Raw genomic sequence first — 14,747 nt, forward strand, 5'->3', positions numbered from 1 at the left:
TTAATGGATTGGATTAAATTCATCTATTTATAAGTATGGATTGGTCCAATCCATCCAACACATTTTAATGATCCAATGAATTTTTTTTAGCTAATTTTTTAAAAAATGATTTTTTTAAAATATTAAAAAATATTTTTTTTTCCGAAAAAAATTATTTTTTTTTAAAAATACAAAAAACTGTTTTTTTTTCAAAAAATTTAAAATCATTTTTTTGGAAAATACCAAAATTCGATCTTACTTTCGAAAAAGTTATTTTTTTATGAATATAGAAAAAAAATATTTTTTTTAAAAAAGAAAAACGATTTTTAAATTATTTTTTTCCGAAAATACAAAAATATGTTTTTTTTTCCCGAATTTTTTTTCCAAAAAAAACTGATTTTTTTTTTCCAAAAAAAACTGAATTTTTTTTCATTAAAATACAAAAAATTATTTTTTCCTAAAAAATATAATTTTTTCAAAAAAGCAAGTGATTTTTTTCAAAAGTAAAAAAATTGAAAATTTTCAAAAATACAAAAATTAATATATTTTAAAAAACTATTTTTTCAAAAAAAATGGATGGATGTATATCCATTTGCTAAAAATATGATAATAGATGGATTAAATGGATTTTATTCTTAATGGATAGATTGGATTGAATATTTTAAAGAAACTTTTAGTGGATTGTTAATGGACTAATGAATTGTTTTGATGCATCCATTAACGATCCAATCCACCCATTTTGCCACCCATGCTTCAAACACCCCTAAATGAATATTCTCTCTCAATTTTGTGGTTAAAATTCAAAGTAGTCTTCAATGTTATAATATTAGTGGAGTCTTTAGAGAATCTTTTGATTTGATATTTTTCTTTAAGGAGGCATTTTCAAGAATCACAACAATTCCAAAATGAATATATGAAAATTTTAAAATAAATGTTACTATTAAGTTCTAATATAATTTTTATTTTTATATTATATCTTCTAATCAATTCTTTCAAATTATTGATATGTCATACTTTATATTTATATTAATTATAATATAATAATAATTAATAAAAAATAATTTAATAAAATCATGATTCTTTCTTGTTGATTTGTTTATTTATTTTCAATGATTTTTTTAAAAATGATTAAGCATGACACTTTTTTTTTGTGCAGAGGATGTTACGTTCCATTATTAAAAAAATCATCATGGCATTTATTTTACGATGGAAAGAGTAATTAATTTATGAAAAATACTAATATGTCACCTAAAAAGATTTACAGTATGATCATGCTTTAAAATCTCGAAACTTATATATTCAGCCTGTTTTAACACTCTTCATTCAATCATGTCCAACAATCCAATTCCCATTTTGCCAAGTAGAAAACAGCAAGCACTACCGACCAACAAAGCTGGATCTGATCACGATTTTTAATATTAAATACAATTTCATCAATTCATTGTTTAGATTTCATAGGAAGATAACCAGTTTTAAATTAGATCCGAACTAAATCCAAACTGATTTTGCAACAATAATCCAATTTTATTGAAACGGGTTTAGGAAATGAACCGGACCGGATTATAAAATTGTTTTAGTTTGGTTCAGCTTATGACACCCAAAGTCTTAGTCTTCGTTCTAGTCTTTAGTCTTATTTAATTTAATGGCCGATAACCTCACTTTATCTATTCCATTACTATTATGCGTCACGCTCACGCTTGTGGCTATGTATAAATAAAGCGCCAACAACAAAAACTTGAAACCATCGTCAACAGAAAAAACCAAAAACAAAGACGAAAGCACTCACACAGTAAGAGAGAGAAAGAAGAAGAAAAAAAAACGATGGAGGCGAAAAATAACGGACCTAGCGAGAGAGCTTCGAATGGAGGCATAGATGGACCTACGAACCCTATGGTCACGCCTCTTCTCAATGATCTATATCAATTCACCATGGCTTATGCTTATTGGAAAGCAGGCAAACATCAAGAACGTGCTGTGTTAGTATTCGTTTTTTTTTTTTTTTATGATTTTGATTGCAATTTGCTTGATGTTTAGTTTCAGTGGAATTGCGAGTTGCTTCAACTTTTTGTGGTTTTAGTTTTTGCTGAATTGAGCGATTTCTGCGCTTTTTTTTTGTTAAATTTGATTAATTTAGGATTTAGGTTTAGTGTTGTTGATGCGTGTTTGTGAATTTGTAATTTGGTTTCAGGTTTGATTTGTATTTTCGGAAGAATCCGTTTGGTGGGGAGTATACTGTGTTTTCTGGTTTGGAAGAATGCATAAGGTTCATAGCTAATTTCAAACTCACTGAAGATGATATTGATTTTGTTAGGCAAAGTTTGTCTACTTCTTGTGAGGTAAATTAAATTGTGTTGTTTGCTCTGTCTATAGCATTGTTGTTTAGGTATGGTGATGGTTATGCTGATTGAAAAATGAGAAAATGATTGGAGTTTTCTAGTATTATGAATTCAGGTATAACACTGATAAAGTGATAAGTTTTCAATAGTAGGAAATGATGTGTTTATAACAGAAAGCGGAAATTAGATGGTTGCAATTGAGTTAGAGATACAAACTAGCTATACATGGACCAGTTTTATTAAATATTGCCGCTACAACGCTAAACTGTAGTGCAATTTAAACAAACATCTTATATTCCGTGATAAGTTATTTGGTACTAAATGTTTCAAACAATGGTTTTAGCAGCGCTATATCTATGATTTATATCAAAATTTGAACAAACTTTCAAATGCTTAGAGTTGGAAAACTTTGTTAAGATACACATCCTTATTAAAAGGGCAGTTTATTTACAGTTCTTGAGACAAAGATATGCGTCTATGTTGTCAGCAACCTCAGATGTAGAAGCTGCTTTGTAATTATTATACTTCTTAAGGACACAACATTGCTGCTTTGTAATTATTATACTTCTTAAGGACACAACATCGCCATCTATTTCTGCACTTATATTTTATCATTGATATCAACTGTGTTGGTATGTTCAACTAGGCATCTCTTAAACGTACTTTAGAAAATCTAAATGACGGATATAAAGAGTCAAGAAACTTTGTTCCAGGGGAATATGTCTTCTTCATACCATTTCATTACTTGTATCCATTTAAATAGTTTTGTACCAAGTCCAAACATGCAATAATATGGTTGGTAATCGGGTGTGCTGTCATTATGTGGATATTAATGCTGCTGACATTATTTGTAGATTCTCCTTTCAAAACATTTTGACTTATCCATAACGATCCATTAAATCTAGGATGAGTTCTTTGACTATCTTAGAGGACTGGACTGCTCCGATGTAGAGGTGTATGCTATTACCGAGGGATCAGTCGTTTTTCCTAAGATACCCTTGCTAAGAGTTGAAGGTCCAATTGCTGTGAGTACTTGCCACCATTAATACTCCTTTTTAATGCTGATTTGATTTGAAAATTACCTATTTCTTGCATTAAAGTGACTGTTATATTTGTTCAGGCCGTTCAATTATTGGAAACTCCTTTTGTGAATCTAATTAATTTTGCATCATTAGTTTCTACTAATGCTGCAAGGCATCGCAAAGTTGCAGGAAAATCCAAAACTTTACTTGAGTTTGGACTACGAAGGGCTCAGGTTACACAGTCTTTTCAAATATCTTTATTATGAGTTAAATAAGGTACTGGCCTCCTTTAATATTCTTCAAAAGAAACACCCATTTTGAACGTAGGGGCCTGATGGTGGAGTAGGAGCGTCAAAGTACTGTTATCTTGGTGGATTTGATGCTACAAGGTATTATCAATCAAACAATCTTATTTACTGTTGATTTAGATGGCAGGGTATTAGTTTAAATGAAATTGCATGTAATTCTACTTTTCACAACATGTAATTCATGTTGTAACTGAATCCAGTAAAATATACTCTGACGGGTTAAACGTTTTTGGCTATGGTTCAATCGATTGTGGTAAATGGGTGATTACAAGGCAAAAGTTTGTAGAACAGACACTAGAGCTAAGTCAGTTGAAACACATGTCTTACCTAATCCTTGAAAGAAATAAATCAAAATTGATTTTGAGAAAGAAATGAAAAGTTGGAGGGAGGTTAAATGCTGGGAAAGGATTAAAATTAAACATTACTTATCAAACTGTGGTAGTAGAACTTTGTATTGTTTATCTTTTTATTCTTGATATCTTGTCACTATTTTAAGCCACAATTCCATTAAAGTGTGTGTGAGCGCTTAAAGTTTTCTGTATGGTTGTATCGGAAGGAACCTGAGGTTTGTTATTCCTTTTTCATGGTCAATTATGCTTCTGTCATTGATCTATGTCATTGATCTATCTTCATTACAAATACACTTATAATATTGAAGTACATAAATTAAATACAACTGGAGTACTTAAATTAAATACAGCTGGGGTACTTAACTAAATACAACTGGGTGATGCTGAGATGAACCAAAAACTATATTATTGAGGTTGTCTAGTTAAGTTCCCTAGTTCCTTGAATGTAGTAACACATTAACTAATTTGCATTCAATCACTTGGATAAGTTCACCAATTGTTTGAACATAATGGTAAGGACTTGAAATTCACACTTCTGCCATTGATCTATCATCATTACAAATACACTTATAATATTGAAGTATTTGAATTAAATACAACTGGAGTGATTAATTAAATACAGCTGAATGATGCTGAGACGGACCAAAAACTATATTATTGAGGTCGTCTAGTTAAGTTCCATAGTTCCTTGAATGTAGTAACACATATTTACTAATTTGCATTCAATCACTTGGATAAGATCACAAATTGTTTGAGCGCAATGGTAAGCACTTGAAATTCACACTTTTGAAAGTCCCAAACTGGAAGGTAAGAGTGAATTTGCTTCTCCTTTGTAGGAGGGAGTGATTTTATTTTTTGTTGGGTTAACTATAGGGTTTGATTGCTTTGTATTTCAGCATATGAATTTTAATTTCTCACATTTCTTTTGTATAGCTTGGACCTTTCATAACTTGCCTTTTTCATATATGCCAATAGCAATGTTGCAGCGGGGAAGTTATTCGGAATACCGCTTCGTGGTACACATTCACATGCCTTTGTTAGCTCATATATGGTATGTAACCTATTCACTGAAATTCGTTACAAGTTTGGCAATATTTACGAAGGAAATTGTGTAATTTTATAACAATGGAATTTCAGTAAGTTCTAGTCACACACACACACACACACATATATATATATATATATATATATATATATATATATATATATATATATATATATATATATATATCGTCAATCATAACATATTTATGTATCATTCACAATCATCACCATTCATAATATATATATTTTTGTTATTAGTATTATTGTACTTTTTATGACTTGAAGCACTTGTATCATGTTTCCTTTGCTACTTACTTGTATCCTTTACTTTGTTTGTCTCATGATTTGCAGAGCCTTGATGAGATTACAGACAAATCACTTCGCAGAAAAGATGGTTCAAGTACATGTGAAGATTTTGTTAGTATAGTTCAAACATGGCTGAGCAAAATTAAGGTGCTAAGATATAAGCATTTACATTCTTAGGCTATGTTTGAATTGATGGAAAGAGATAGAATGGAGCAATGTGGAATGGATTTATAGAACTTCCCTTGTTTGGGTTGTTTGAAATAGGATGAATGAAGTGGAATATAATGTAACATGTTCCATCTTATTCACTCAATACTCTGCTTTCTTCCCTTCCAATTTGGGTAGAATGAGATGGAACAAATTCTATCAATTCAATCACTTACATACCAAACAATCAAATGGTAATATTGTTCCATGGTCTGTCCAATTCCATTTAATTCCATTAAATATTTGATATTCAAACATAGCCTTATTGTCATCTTTTATTGCAGCTCTTAACTGCCCTCTGTTTCTGCCTTTTTGTTGTTTGCGTCTGGGGTCATCCTTATGCAAGAACCCATTGATGTGGATTAGGATTTTAATTTAGGATAATCCCATTGATGTGGATTAGGATTTTAATCTAGGATAATTGTTTTATTATGTTATTTAACATAGTGTTATCTTTTCTTACTTTTAAGAATCTTAACATGTTATTTTTATCTTGTAATCTTATGGATATTAGGATGCTGTTATCTTTTCTTATTTTTGTTTTACAAAGGAAAGGTATTTAATTTAAGAAAATTTGAACTTTCTTGAGATTATGCTCTAATCATGGTTTGTCTAGAATCTTAATATCTTTGTGGGTATAAATTTATGATACAGTTTTTCTGTTTTGAGAGTACAGAGTTGAATGTGTTTTGGACCTTGTACAATAAGCAATGGTTTTAATTCTTGTATAAAATTTTATTTGGTTTCCATCCTTCCAAAATATGTTAATCCCCATAAAATAATTCATTTTGGTCCATAACGTACAATTTGTGGCAGATAAAATGAATTGTTTTAGGACTTATAAGGAAATTTGTAGGAGAGTCACACACTAACATAACACCACTCTTAATAATAGCGTGCCTAGCAATGTGTTAGATATAGTAATAGAAAACAATAAAAGAATCTTGAGTCATATCCTATAAAGTTAAGCTTCGCAGGGTAATTATCTTTGAAAATAAAATATGATATGATTTTATGGAATTGACAAACATAAATTGCGAAGTGTTATTGACTTTAGTTCCTTTTCTAAACATTTTACACAAGAATGAATTACTGTTTTTATTTTTTCCTATTAAGTTGAAATATAACCATATGGGCTAGAGGACAAGAAAAGAAGAAGACAATAGTATATATAGTACTAGTAGTTTGAGTTAACATAATTAAAATTAAACTGCACGTAATAATAATGTGATAGGAGAAAGGTATTATAGTTCATTATATCATCTCCTGTGCTAATTCTTTTCTATCTCTTGAAAAAAAATTGAATGCTCATTTAATGCCAATGTTGTGAATGATTACCACCATTCTATCATTTGTTTATCTTTTGCACGCTTCACTTGCAAATTCAGAGATGGATTTATCAGAGAATATTCTAATGTGTGTTTGCACTTTGCAGTTGTTAAAGGGTGTTTTTGGTGAGACCAATCAAAGTGAGTTGGCAGCATTCACGTCATATGCATTGGCATTTCCTGATAACTTTCTTGCCCTTGTAGACACTTATGATGTAAGTACTTTATTACCAACTTTATATTTCTTAAATAATCATCTTTCATGCACAATCTTAAAATCATTTTAACTAGCAATCGAAGTCTTACTTGTACCTCCTACATGACTCCTGTGAGACGTTTTGGTTTCCCGAGAAAGATGCTATTCATCCCATTTCCCCAAGTGTGCTCTTAGTTTCAACCACTAACAATAAAACTGAAAACTATTAGAAACTAAGAAAGGTGGGATAATCTCTTTTATCATGTTATATCAATTTGGCTTTAAGATACAAAAGGCAAGGGGGATGACGTAACTGGGAAGATGAGTGAATGGTTGTGTACTTAAAAGGGTGTGTTTAGGTATTGGTAGGTGTTCCACCATTTTCCCTTGCCCTGAAGATATGCATAACATTAAGTTGCAACTTACTTGATGACTTGGGATGAAAAGGCACACATATCACATACTATCTTCTTAGTTGGAAGAATTCACATATGAATCACCGTATCATTTGCATTAGTTATGTGCTTAACGGATGAGTGGATGGGTGGTTAGTACTGTGGTGGCGAACACTTAGAAATGTTGATCACAGGTGAGGGCCTTCATCCAAATCGAGTGTAACTCGATTAAATGGGTAGGTAGTTCATGTAGATCAAAGACAGATACTGAAAAAGTGGGTGAAGTGGGTGAGCCGTGTGATAAATCACAGCTAAGGAGTAAGGTTGGCTACTGATATCTTGCCAATTTCAGTCTTGTATATTTTAACATTCAATTCTCTCCGAATTCTGCACGCCTGCTAAACATTCAATTGCAAAAACTGTTATTCCAGTTATTATGCCATCTGTTCAGTTTGGGGATAGTTTGTTTGATAACCAGTGCTGAAGTTACTACTTCTTTTGGGTTCATTCTTTCCCCCACTTTTGTTTGACTATTTCATCATATATGACATTTGCATTTGTTGACAGGTGATGAGAAGTGGAATCCCAAATTTCTGTGCAGTTGCATTAGCTCTTGGTGATTTAGGGTATGCCCAGACAATTATATGTTGTTATTATCAGTTGATTAGAGGTTTTACATGACCATGGAAATTCTTTGTTGTGTTCATTATCCAGTTGATTTTTAGTTTTAAAGTACATTGTTGCATCTTTTTTCCTTAGCACTTATATGAAAAGTGGTAAGCTGCCATAATATTGACATAGATGTTGTACAAGGAATATGGCAATAGGAAGTTAGCGACTGCTAGTAGTAGTCTGGACTCTGGATATTATAGCAACCCTCATAATGCCATTGATTAAAATCTGCTTTATGTAGTATTTTAACTCATTAGGTACTAGTTGTTTGGTATTTGTAAGGATCTACTTGATGTTGTGAACTGCTTCCTTAACTATCAGCTGAGATTTCAAATGCAAAATGAGGTTGCCTATCATTGCAGGCCTGACTCTTCCGCAGGCTTTCATAGCAGCAGCTTGATAGCATCATGTGTCCCATTTTTACTCTACTTTTACATTTTCTTAGTTTTTTTGGTGTAGTCTGCCAGTATTTGCAGTGTGTTTTCTATATTGAGAAGTATTTATCTGTGTTATATTATGTGTTTACTATGGTGTTTGTTATTTTCAAATTTCAATTTAATGATTGCAGCTGCTTATTGTTGATTTACTAGTGTGTTATAGCTGACAGCTGATAAATTACAACGACCTTTTGCTTCAACTAGTCTTACAGTACCCTTCTGCTCTTCCTGCAAAGGAAGCATTATCCATTCACCCTTTTAAAAAAACCTGTCATTTATATTCTTAGCTGACCTTAGATGATGTCATGTGCAGATACAAAGCAGCTGGCATTAGATTGGATTCTGGTGACCTTGCATATTTGTCTTGTGAGGCCAGGAAGTTCTTTTGCTCCATTGAGAATGAATTTAAGGTGCCTGGATTTGGGAAGTTGATAATCACTGCTAGTAATGACCTCAATGAAGAAACATTAGATGCTTTAAATAAACAGGTAGTAATAATCACTTTGAACCGAAGCTTGCACATTTGTCTAGTGATTTGTATTATTGCGGCATAACAATTGAACAATCTATACGATGATACTTTGCTTATGTGTGTGTGTGCAAATTGTGTGGTTTTAGCATGACATGAAATTTCTTATAGAGAACTTGTTGTACATATTTTTGTTGGTTCATACTTGGTACAATATTTAATGGATGGTTTCTCATTTATTCATTTGCATTTATAAATTTATACTAATATGTATTATCTCAACGTTGATTTGATATTATATGATCCCTCGTGCTCGGTAAAATTTGAATCTCAATGTAAGTTAATAAAACTGATGGGATCATTATCAAAGTATTTTCATCCTCTAAATAAAAAAAACTAAATTGATATAGAAGTGGGTAGTTATTAGAGATTTTAAATTTTATTAAATTGGCACAGTTGACATGCATGTCAAGATACTAATGTATATAAAAGTAAGGAATACAAACCTAACTAAATGCTTATTTTAGTTCACAGGTTTGTTTACAGTACAGCTGAAATCTATCATATTTTTGCCGTGTATTTCCTCCCATACTGCAGTTTTTGTGACATGTACATATACTATATTATTCTCCATTGTATCAAGCTAGTTATTTTCCATGCACGTGTAACATGGTTTCTTATCTTGATTGCGATGACAATAATCATTACACTTAGAGAGTCTTGGTTACATTGAATGAGATTTGATGCTAAACATGGAAATAGTAATATAATTTTTTTGGGTGTAGTCATAGTCTTAATTTCCAATGATATTTTGTATCTAAGTTACTAAATGAATATAATACTAAATCAGGATAGTTTAAATAATCCCATGTTAGTGATTTATCCCCCCACATCATTATTATATCATAATCATAACAAAATAATGTGGTAGAATGTCTTAGATTTTTCTCTTGTTATGTGTGTTTAGATGAAAACACTTTTGTTCTATAACTAATAATATTAATAATCTTGGCAAAAAGGTAAAATTAACAAAGGCTTATAAACTCTTGCCATACTCTTTTGAATTAATTGAATTTTTTCTACAGGGTCATGAGGTTGATGCCTTCGGAATTGGTACATACCTAGTCACATGTTATGCTCAAGCTGCCTTAGGTGTTGTTTTCAAGCTGGTTGAGATCAATAATCAGCCTCGTATCAAACTTTCTGAAGATGTGTCGAAGGTTTGAAGTTGAACATTCTAAATTGAACTTGATTTGTTTAATAATCTTTTTGGTGTTTAATGAAATATCTTCTCCGGTATTTAGGTTTCTATTCCATGTAAGAAGAGATCCTATAGGTTGTTTGGGAAAGAAGGTTATCCCTTGGTAGACATAATGACCGGAGAAAATGAACCCTCTCCAAAGGTATTATTTTGACTTCTATTTTTTTATTTCTTTTCAATGCTTTCACTCTGCACCATTGGCATTTGGCAAATGTTATTGTATGTCTTCACTGGCATGTTAAGTTGAGAGAAATTCCAGAATATCAGTAATGGTTTGGTTAAAGCATGTAACTGTTTATTTTCTTTGACTTAACACTGAAGCAATTATTGTCTAGCACAGTGATAAGGTACCTTCAACATATTTTGTATGGGTTTCCTTCAGGCTGGCTTGAAAAAGAAAAACCACTGTGCACCCAGTAATGTAGATGCAGCTATTGACAAAACCCCGATATACTTCTGTTTCATAACATAAATCCAGTGATGGAGACAGTCTTGCATCATTTTCTCTTCTTGCATTTGCTATGTCGAGTTTCCAGCTTATTGGCGAGCATATCTTGCCATCCGAAGAGTTGAACAGTAGTTTACAAATGTAGATATAAAATTTACTATATCCTATTTTATGCATATACAGGTAGGAGAAAGAATCCTGTGCCGTCATCCCTTCCAAGAATCCAAGAGAGCGTATGTCGTGCCACAGCGTGTTGAGGAGCTTCTAAGGTGCTACTGGCCTGGTAAATCAGGTGAGAACTAACTATTAAAATAATGGTAATCACTGACTAATAGTAGTAGCTTATTTGTAGCATTAAAAACTTACCTTTCCATAGGGTAGTGGGAAGTATTGCATCATTTGTAAGAACAGCCCATGATTTATGATATACCAACTATTATAAGCTTTGTTGTTGTACTTTTGAACCGTCTCACTCTCACCCCTTTTAAGATAACAAGAACGTAATCTCACATGTAAATGCTAGTTGCTAAATTGATCAGTTCATAAATACCTACAGAATTGGTTAATTGCTATCACTCGTGGGATGATCGGGGTTGTAGTTTGGAACACTACAGTATATAAAGTTGGTTTCGACATTTATTGGCAGTTCATTTATTCAGCAGATGTGGGTTTTGACTATCAGTTTTATATTTTGTTTGTGACTTGCTTATTCTTTTTTTAAGGTAAAACAAGGGAAACATTACCACCTCTAAAGGAAATGAGAGAGCGATGCATCAACCAACTTGAGCAAATGCGACCTGATCACATGAGGAAACTTAACCCAACTCCATACAAGGTTAGAAAATGATGCCTTGCTTTAAATTATGTAATTGTTGTTTTCATGTTGAATGATGTTGAATATATTCTGTATAATCAGGTTAGTGTAAGTGCAAAGTTATATGATTTCATTCATTTCTTGTGGCTCAACGAGGCACCGGTTGTGGAGCTGGAGTAATAACAAGACACATAAAATTTCATGCCTTGAAAACCCAGTGGACAGGGCAAAAAGGATTTCGATGGAATTTTCTTTTATACAGTATAGATGTATTTGATGTGTTTTGACTGTATATTCATGTTGGAGGAACCATTATTCTTTCAAGACCTGTGGACTGTGTTGCAAATAAACCAACCATCTTTGCCATTGATCATATACTGTAATAAACTTCACATGAAAATGACTGTCAATATTACAGTTTTCAAGTCATTGACGAAAGCATTTTTGTACTAAATTTAAGTTAAAAATTCATGCGAGAAAGTAAAATATTCTTAAAGCTAAATGTTGAGTACTATGATGTTCATGGATGTGTAATCGTTGAAATGTTTGGATTCACCATGTTTAATGCAATAAAACATGGTTTTCAATGGTTTACCTAATATGGGTTATAAGTTCGATATTGTCTTGATTTTTGAGTAATCTCCTCTTCAGGTTAAGTAGTTGTGGGTTTATAGTCACTGTTTGAGCTATCTGTAATTTCTTTCTTAAATGAAATTCAGCCTCTTGCATTTTTAAAACGGTAAAATCCTTGTTTATTTTAACATTTTATGTACGGATATGATTTTTTTTCAAGGTATCCTACGCTTACCACATTGAAAAAGCCACCCTTTTAAAAATTTAAATTTTAGAATTTTTTACATTACTACTATGACCTTGTTGAAATCATGGTGACTTTGATATTGCGAAAGTTATACGGTACATTTTTTTTCATAAATTTATCGCGATTCAATATAATTTCGAGAAATTCTCTTTAAATATTAAAATATAAGTCTGAATTCTTTCTCACGTTGTATAAAAGGAGATAACTAGCTACGACAACAGGACAAGGTTGGGCGAGAACGGTTTTCAATATTACCAATATCGTCCTGCATCCTTACTAAGCTTTGCTTTAGAAACTATTCCTTTAGGGAATCAGAAATGATGGAGGATGCTCTCCAATGCAACGGTATGAAGGAGGTCTGCAAGGTTAAGGTTAACTTTTAATGTTCAAGTTAGCCAATGAATCGAATTAATGGAGTAAGTCATAGTTGAGAAACGTATCTATAGACATGACGTGGATACATTATATATGAGAGACGGTTAGAACCACTCCATGTTTACTGGCATTGAATGCAGGAGTTCGTTATATCATATATAACGGTGGACAACCTTATATAGAGTGGATCGAATATGGATATAGTTGTAGGTGCATTGAACCCTCAATCCTTTTGCAGATAAGCATTTGGACGGATAATCAAACATACGATTGACCCAAACCAATAGTCCATAAGACTTGCTAGAGCGCATCAATGAGAAATTTTCAGAGCACTGAATCGTCTTTGCTCTAGACCGGGGTCTTCGTACCTAGTTCCCTGCTTGTAGAAATGGAAAAGATTTAAGGAGTCAGAGTGAGTGATTTGGGATTTGAGTGTATTAAATGTCAACCTAGTCATTGAAACGTCTTTGTAGGATTGCTTTTACACATGGTTATAGGTCTCCAGGATTGAGTGAGGTGTTCCCCTTTAGGGTGCTCAAGTGCACTCGAGTGTCATTATGATCTCAAGGTGAATCAAACCGTTGATTTTTATGTGTCTATCTTCCTTCATTCTGAGTAATCAATTTATCTTCCTTACTCTATTATAAAAGGGTTATTTCTTCTTTCAAATTATATTTCCCCTATTTGTGAAAATTGTCTCTATCATCTTATCTCTTACCAACTTAGATCATTTCTCATTGAGTTTCAGATATGTTCTCCCTTTGAATTTAGCAACTTTCTTGGATATTTGTGTTTTAGGTGACTCTCTCACACACACATTGTAGTTGATATCATCTTTCACTTTGATGTTCTGTATTAATTTGATATTGGCTAGTTTGATTTATCGTTATTTATAACTTATGTGCAATTATGTTATGTTGCTTATTCAATTAGATTTGTACATTTGAGGTACCCTTACATTCAATGAATTACTTTTGTATCCATGGCAATGTGTCCTAAGATAATTATTTAAAGTCAACATGTTAAGTGTATATAGAATCACAAGTAAGAAAGTTTAAAACAATTTTTTTAAGCTTAATTTCGAATCAGACCTTCTAGTGATTCGAATCAAACATCTAGATAAAATTTGGAATTTGAGTATGTGAACCTGATTTGAATAAGGGAGGCATGTCATTCAAATAACAACACTCCCTGACTCAAATCAAAAGAAGTTTTAATTCAAATTATGACAGTCAAGAATATTCTAAAATACAACTATGATTAAAATCATGCCTTACCTTGACTCGATTCATAAACATAAATCTTAATCAAAATGTCAAATTCTCCATTTTATTACTTTGATTCAATTTCATTCTTTATTTTGATTCAAACATTATCTCATGATTTGACTTAAATCATTTTGTTCTTTTCTTCACATTTTTGTGCCTAACCTTTAGCACCTGTATAAATCCTTAGTGTCACACTCTGAGGTTGGTTAATTTTTTTTAATTGACCTAAGGGTGAATCATGAAAAATCATGTATGTTGATTCACTTTTTTAGAGCGAGATCTAGTGAGATAAAAAAACCATATTTTTAAGAAGCTTGAGAAAAACTAATGACAATTTCTCCGTTCACAACATTCTTCCTCCTTGATTTAACCTTATGATTTTTTTTCTAGAATATTGATAGTGTGAGATCTAAGTTGTGTTGTGAGAGATGATTTAAATACCCTTTATCATCTTCAATCTTGTATAGAGAAACCATTATTATGGTGCTTAACTCCAAAGATTGAGTGTGAGAGGTAGAAATAATGTACATTAAGGAATATAATGTTTTTTTGTGTGAAGTTTTACTATATGTATCAAGAAAAAGAATTGATTTTTGTCTATTGTATCCGGTGATGATCATCCAAAAAGAGAAGAGTATCTCTATACTCTATGGAAGACTTTGGTGGAACTGAGTAAAGGTTGTCGCAGAATAAAGTTAGGAGTTGTCCAGTA

The 14,747-nt window shown here is 31.9% G+C and overlaps 1 protein-coding gene across 1 annotated transcript; it reads left to right on the plus strand.

Annotated features, from left to right (window-relative positions):
- The first annotated feature begins 1,631 nt into the window (after nucleotides 1-1,631).
- Nucleotides 1,632-12,074, plus strand: LOC127074446 (nicotinate phosphoribosyltransferase 2). Its single transcript, XM_051015768.1, has 15 exons — nucleotides 1,632-1,955; nucleotides 2,168-2,315; nucleotides 3,221-3,340; nucleotides 3,436-3,570; nucleotides 3,665-3,726; nucleotides 4,971-5,046; nucleotides 5,391-5,492; nucleotides 6,988-7,095; nucleotides 8,039-8,097; nucleotides 8,894-9,068; nucleotides 10,135-10,269; nucleotides 10,354-10,452; nucleotides 10,942-11,050; nucleotides 11,481-11,593; nucleotides 11,675-12,074. Exons 1-15 carry the CDS (start codon nucleotides 1,801-1,803, stop codon nucleotides 11,750-11,752), a joined length of 1,674 nt encoding a protein of 557 aa, XP_050871725.1. The 5' UTR covers nucleotides 1,632-1,800; the 3' UTR covers nucleotides 11,753-12,074.
- The last annotated feature ends 2,673 nt before the right edge of the window (nucleotides 12,075-14,747 follow it).

This window comes from Lathyrus oleraceus, chromosome 4, assembly GCF_024323335.1.
Source record: "Lathyrus oleraceus cultivar Zhongwan6 chromosome 4, CAAS_Psat_ZW6_1.0, whole genome shotgun sequence".
Taxonomy (NCBI): domain Eukaryota; kingdom Viridiplantae; phylum Streptophyta; class Magnoliopsida; order Fabales; family Fabaceae; genus Lathyrus; species Lathyrus oleraceus.

What these genes read in the sequence shown, in the direction of transcription:
- LOC127074446 (XM_051015768.1), top strand. Translation starts at nt 1,801, where the DNA reads ATGGAGGCGAAAAATAACGGACCTAGCGAGAGAGCTTCGAATGGAGGC. An exon ending in CCTTTGTTAGCTCATATATG is followed by an intron (nt 5,047 to 5,390) that starts GTATGTAACCTA and finishes CATGATTTGCAG; the next exon opens with AGCCTTGATGAGATTACAGA. An exon ending in TTAGCTCTTGGTGATTTAGG is followed by an intron (nt 8,098 to 8,893) that starts GTATGCCCAGAC and finishes TGTCATGTGCAG; the next exon opens with ATACAAAGCAGCTGGCATTA.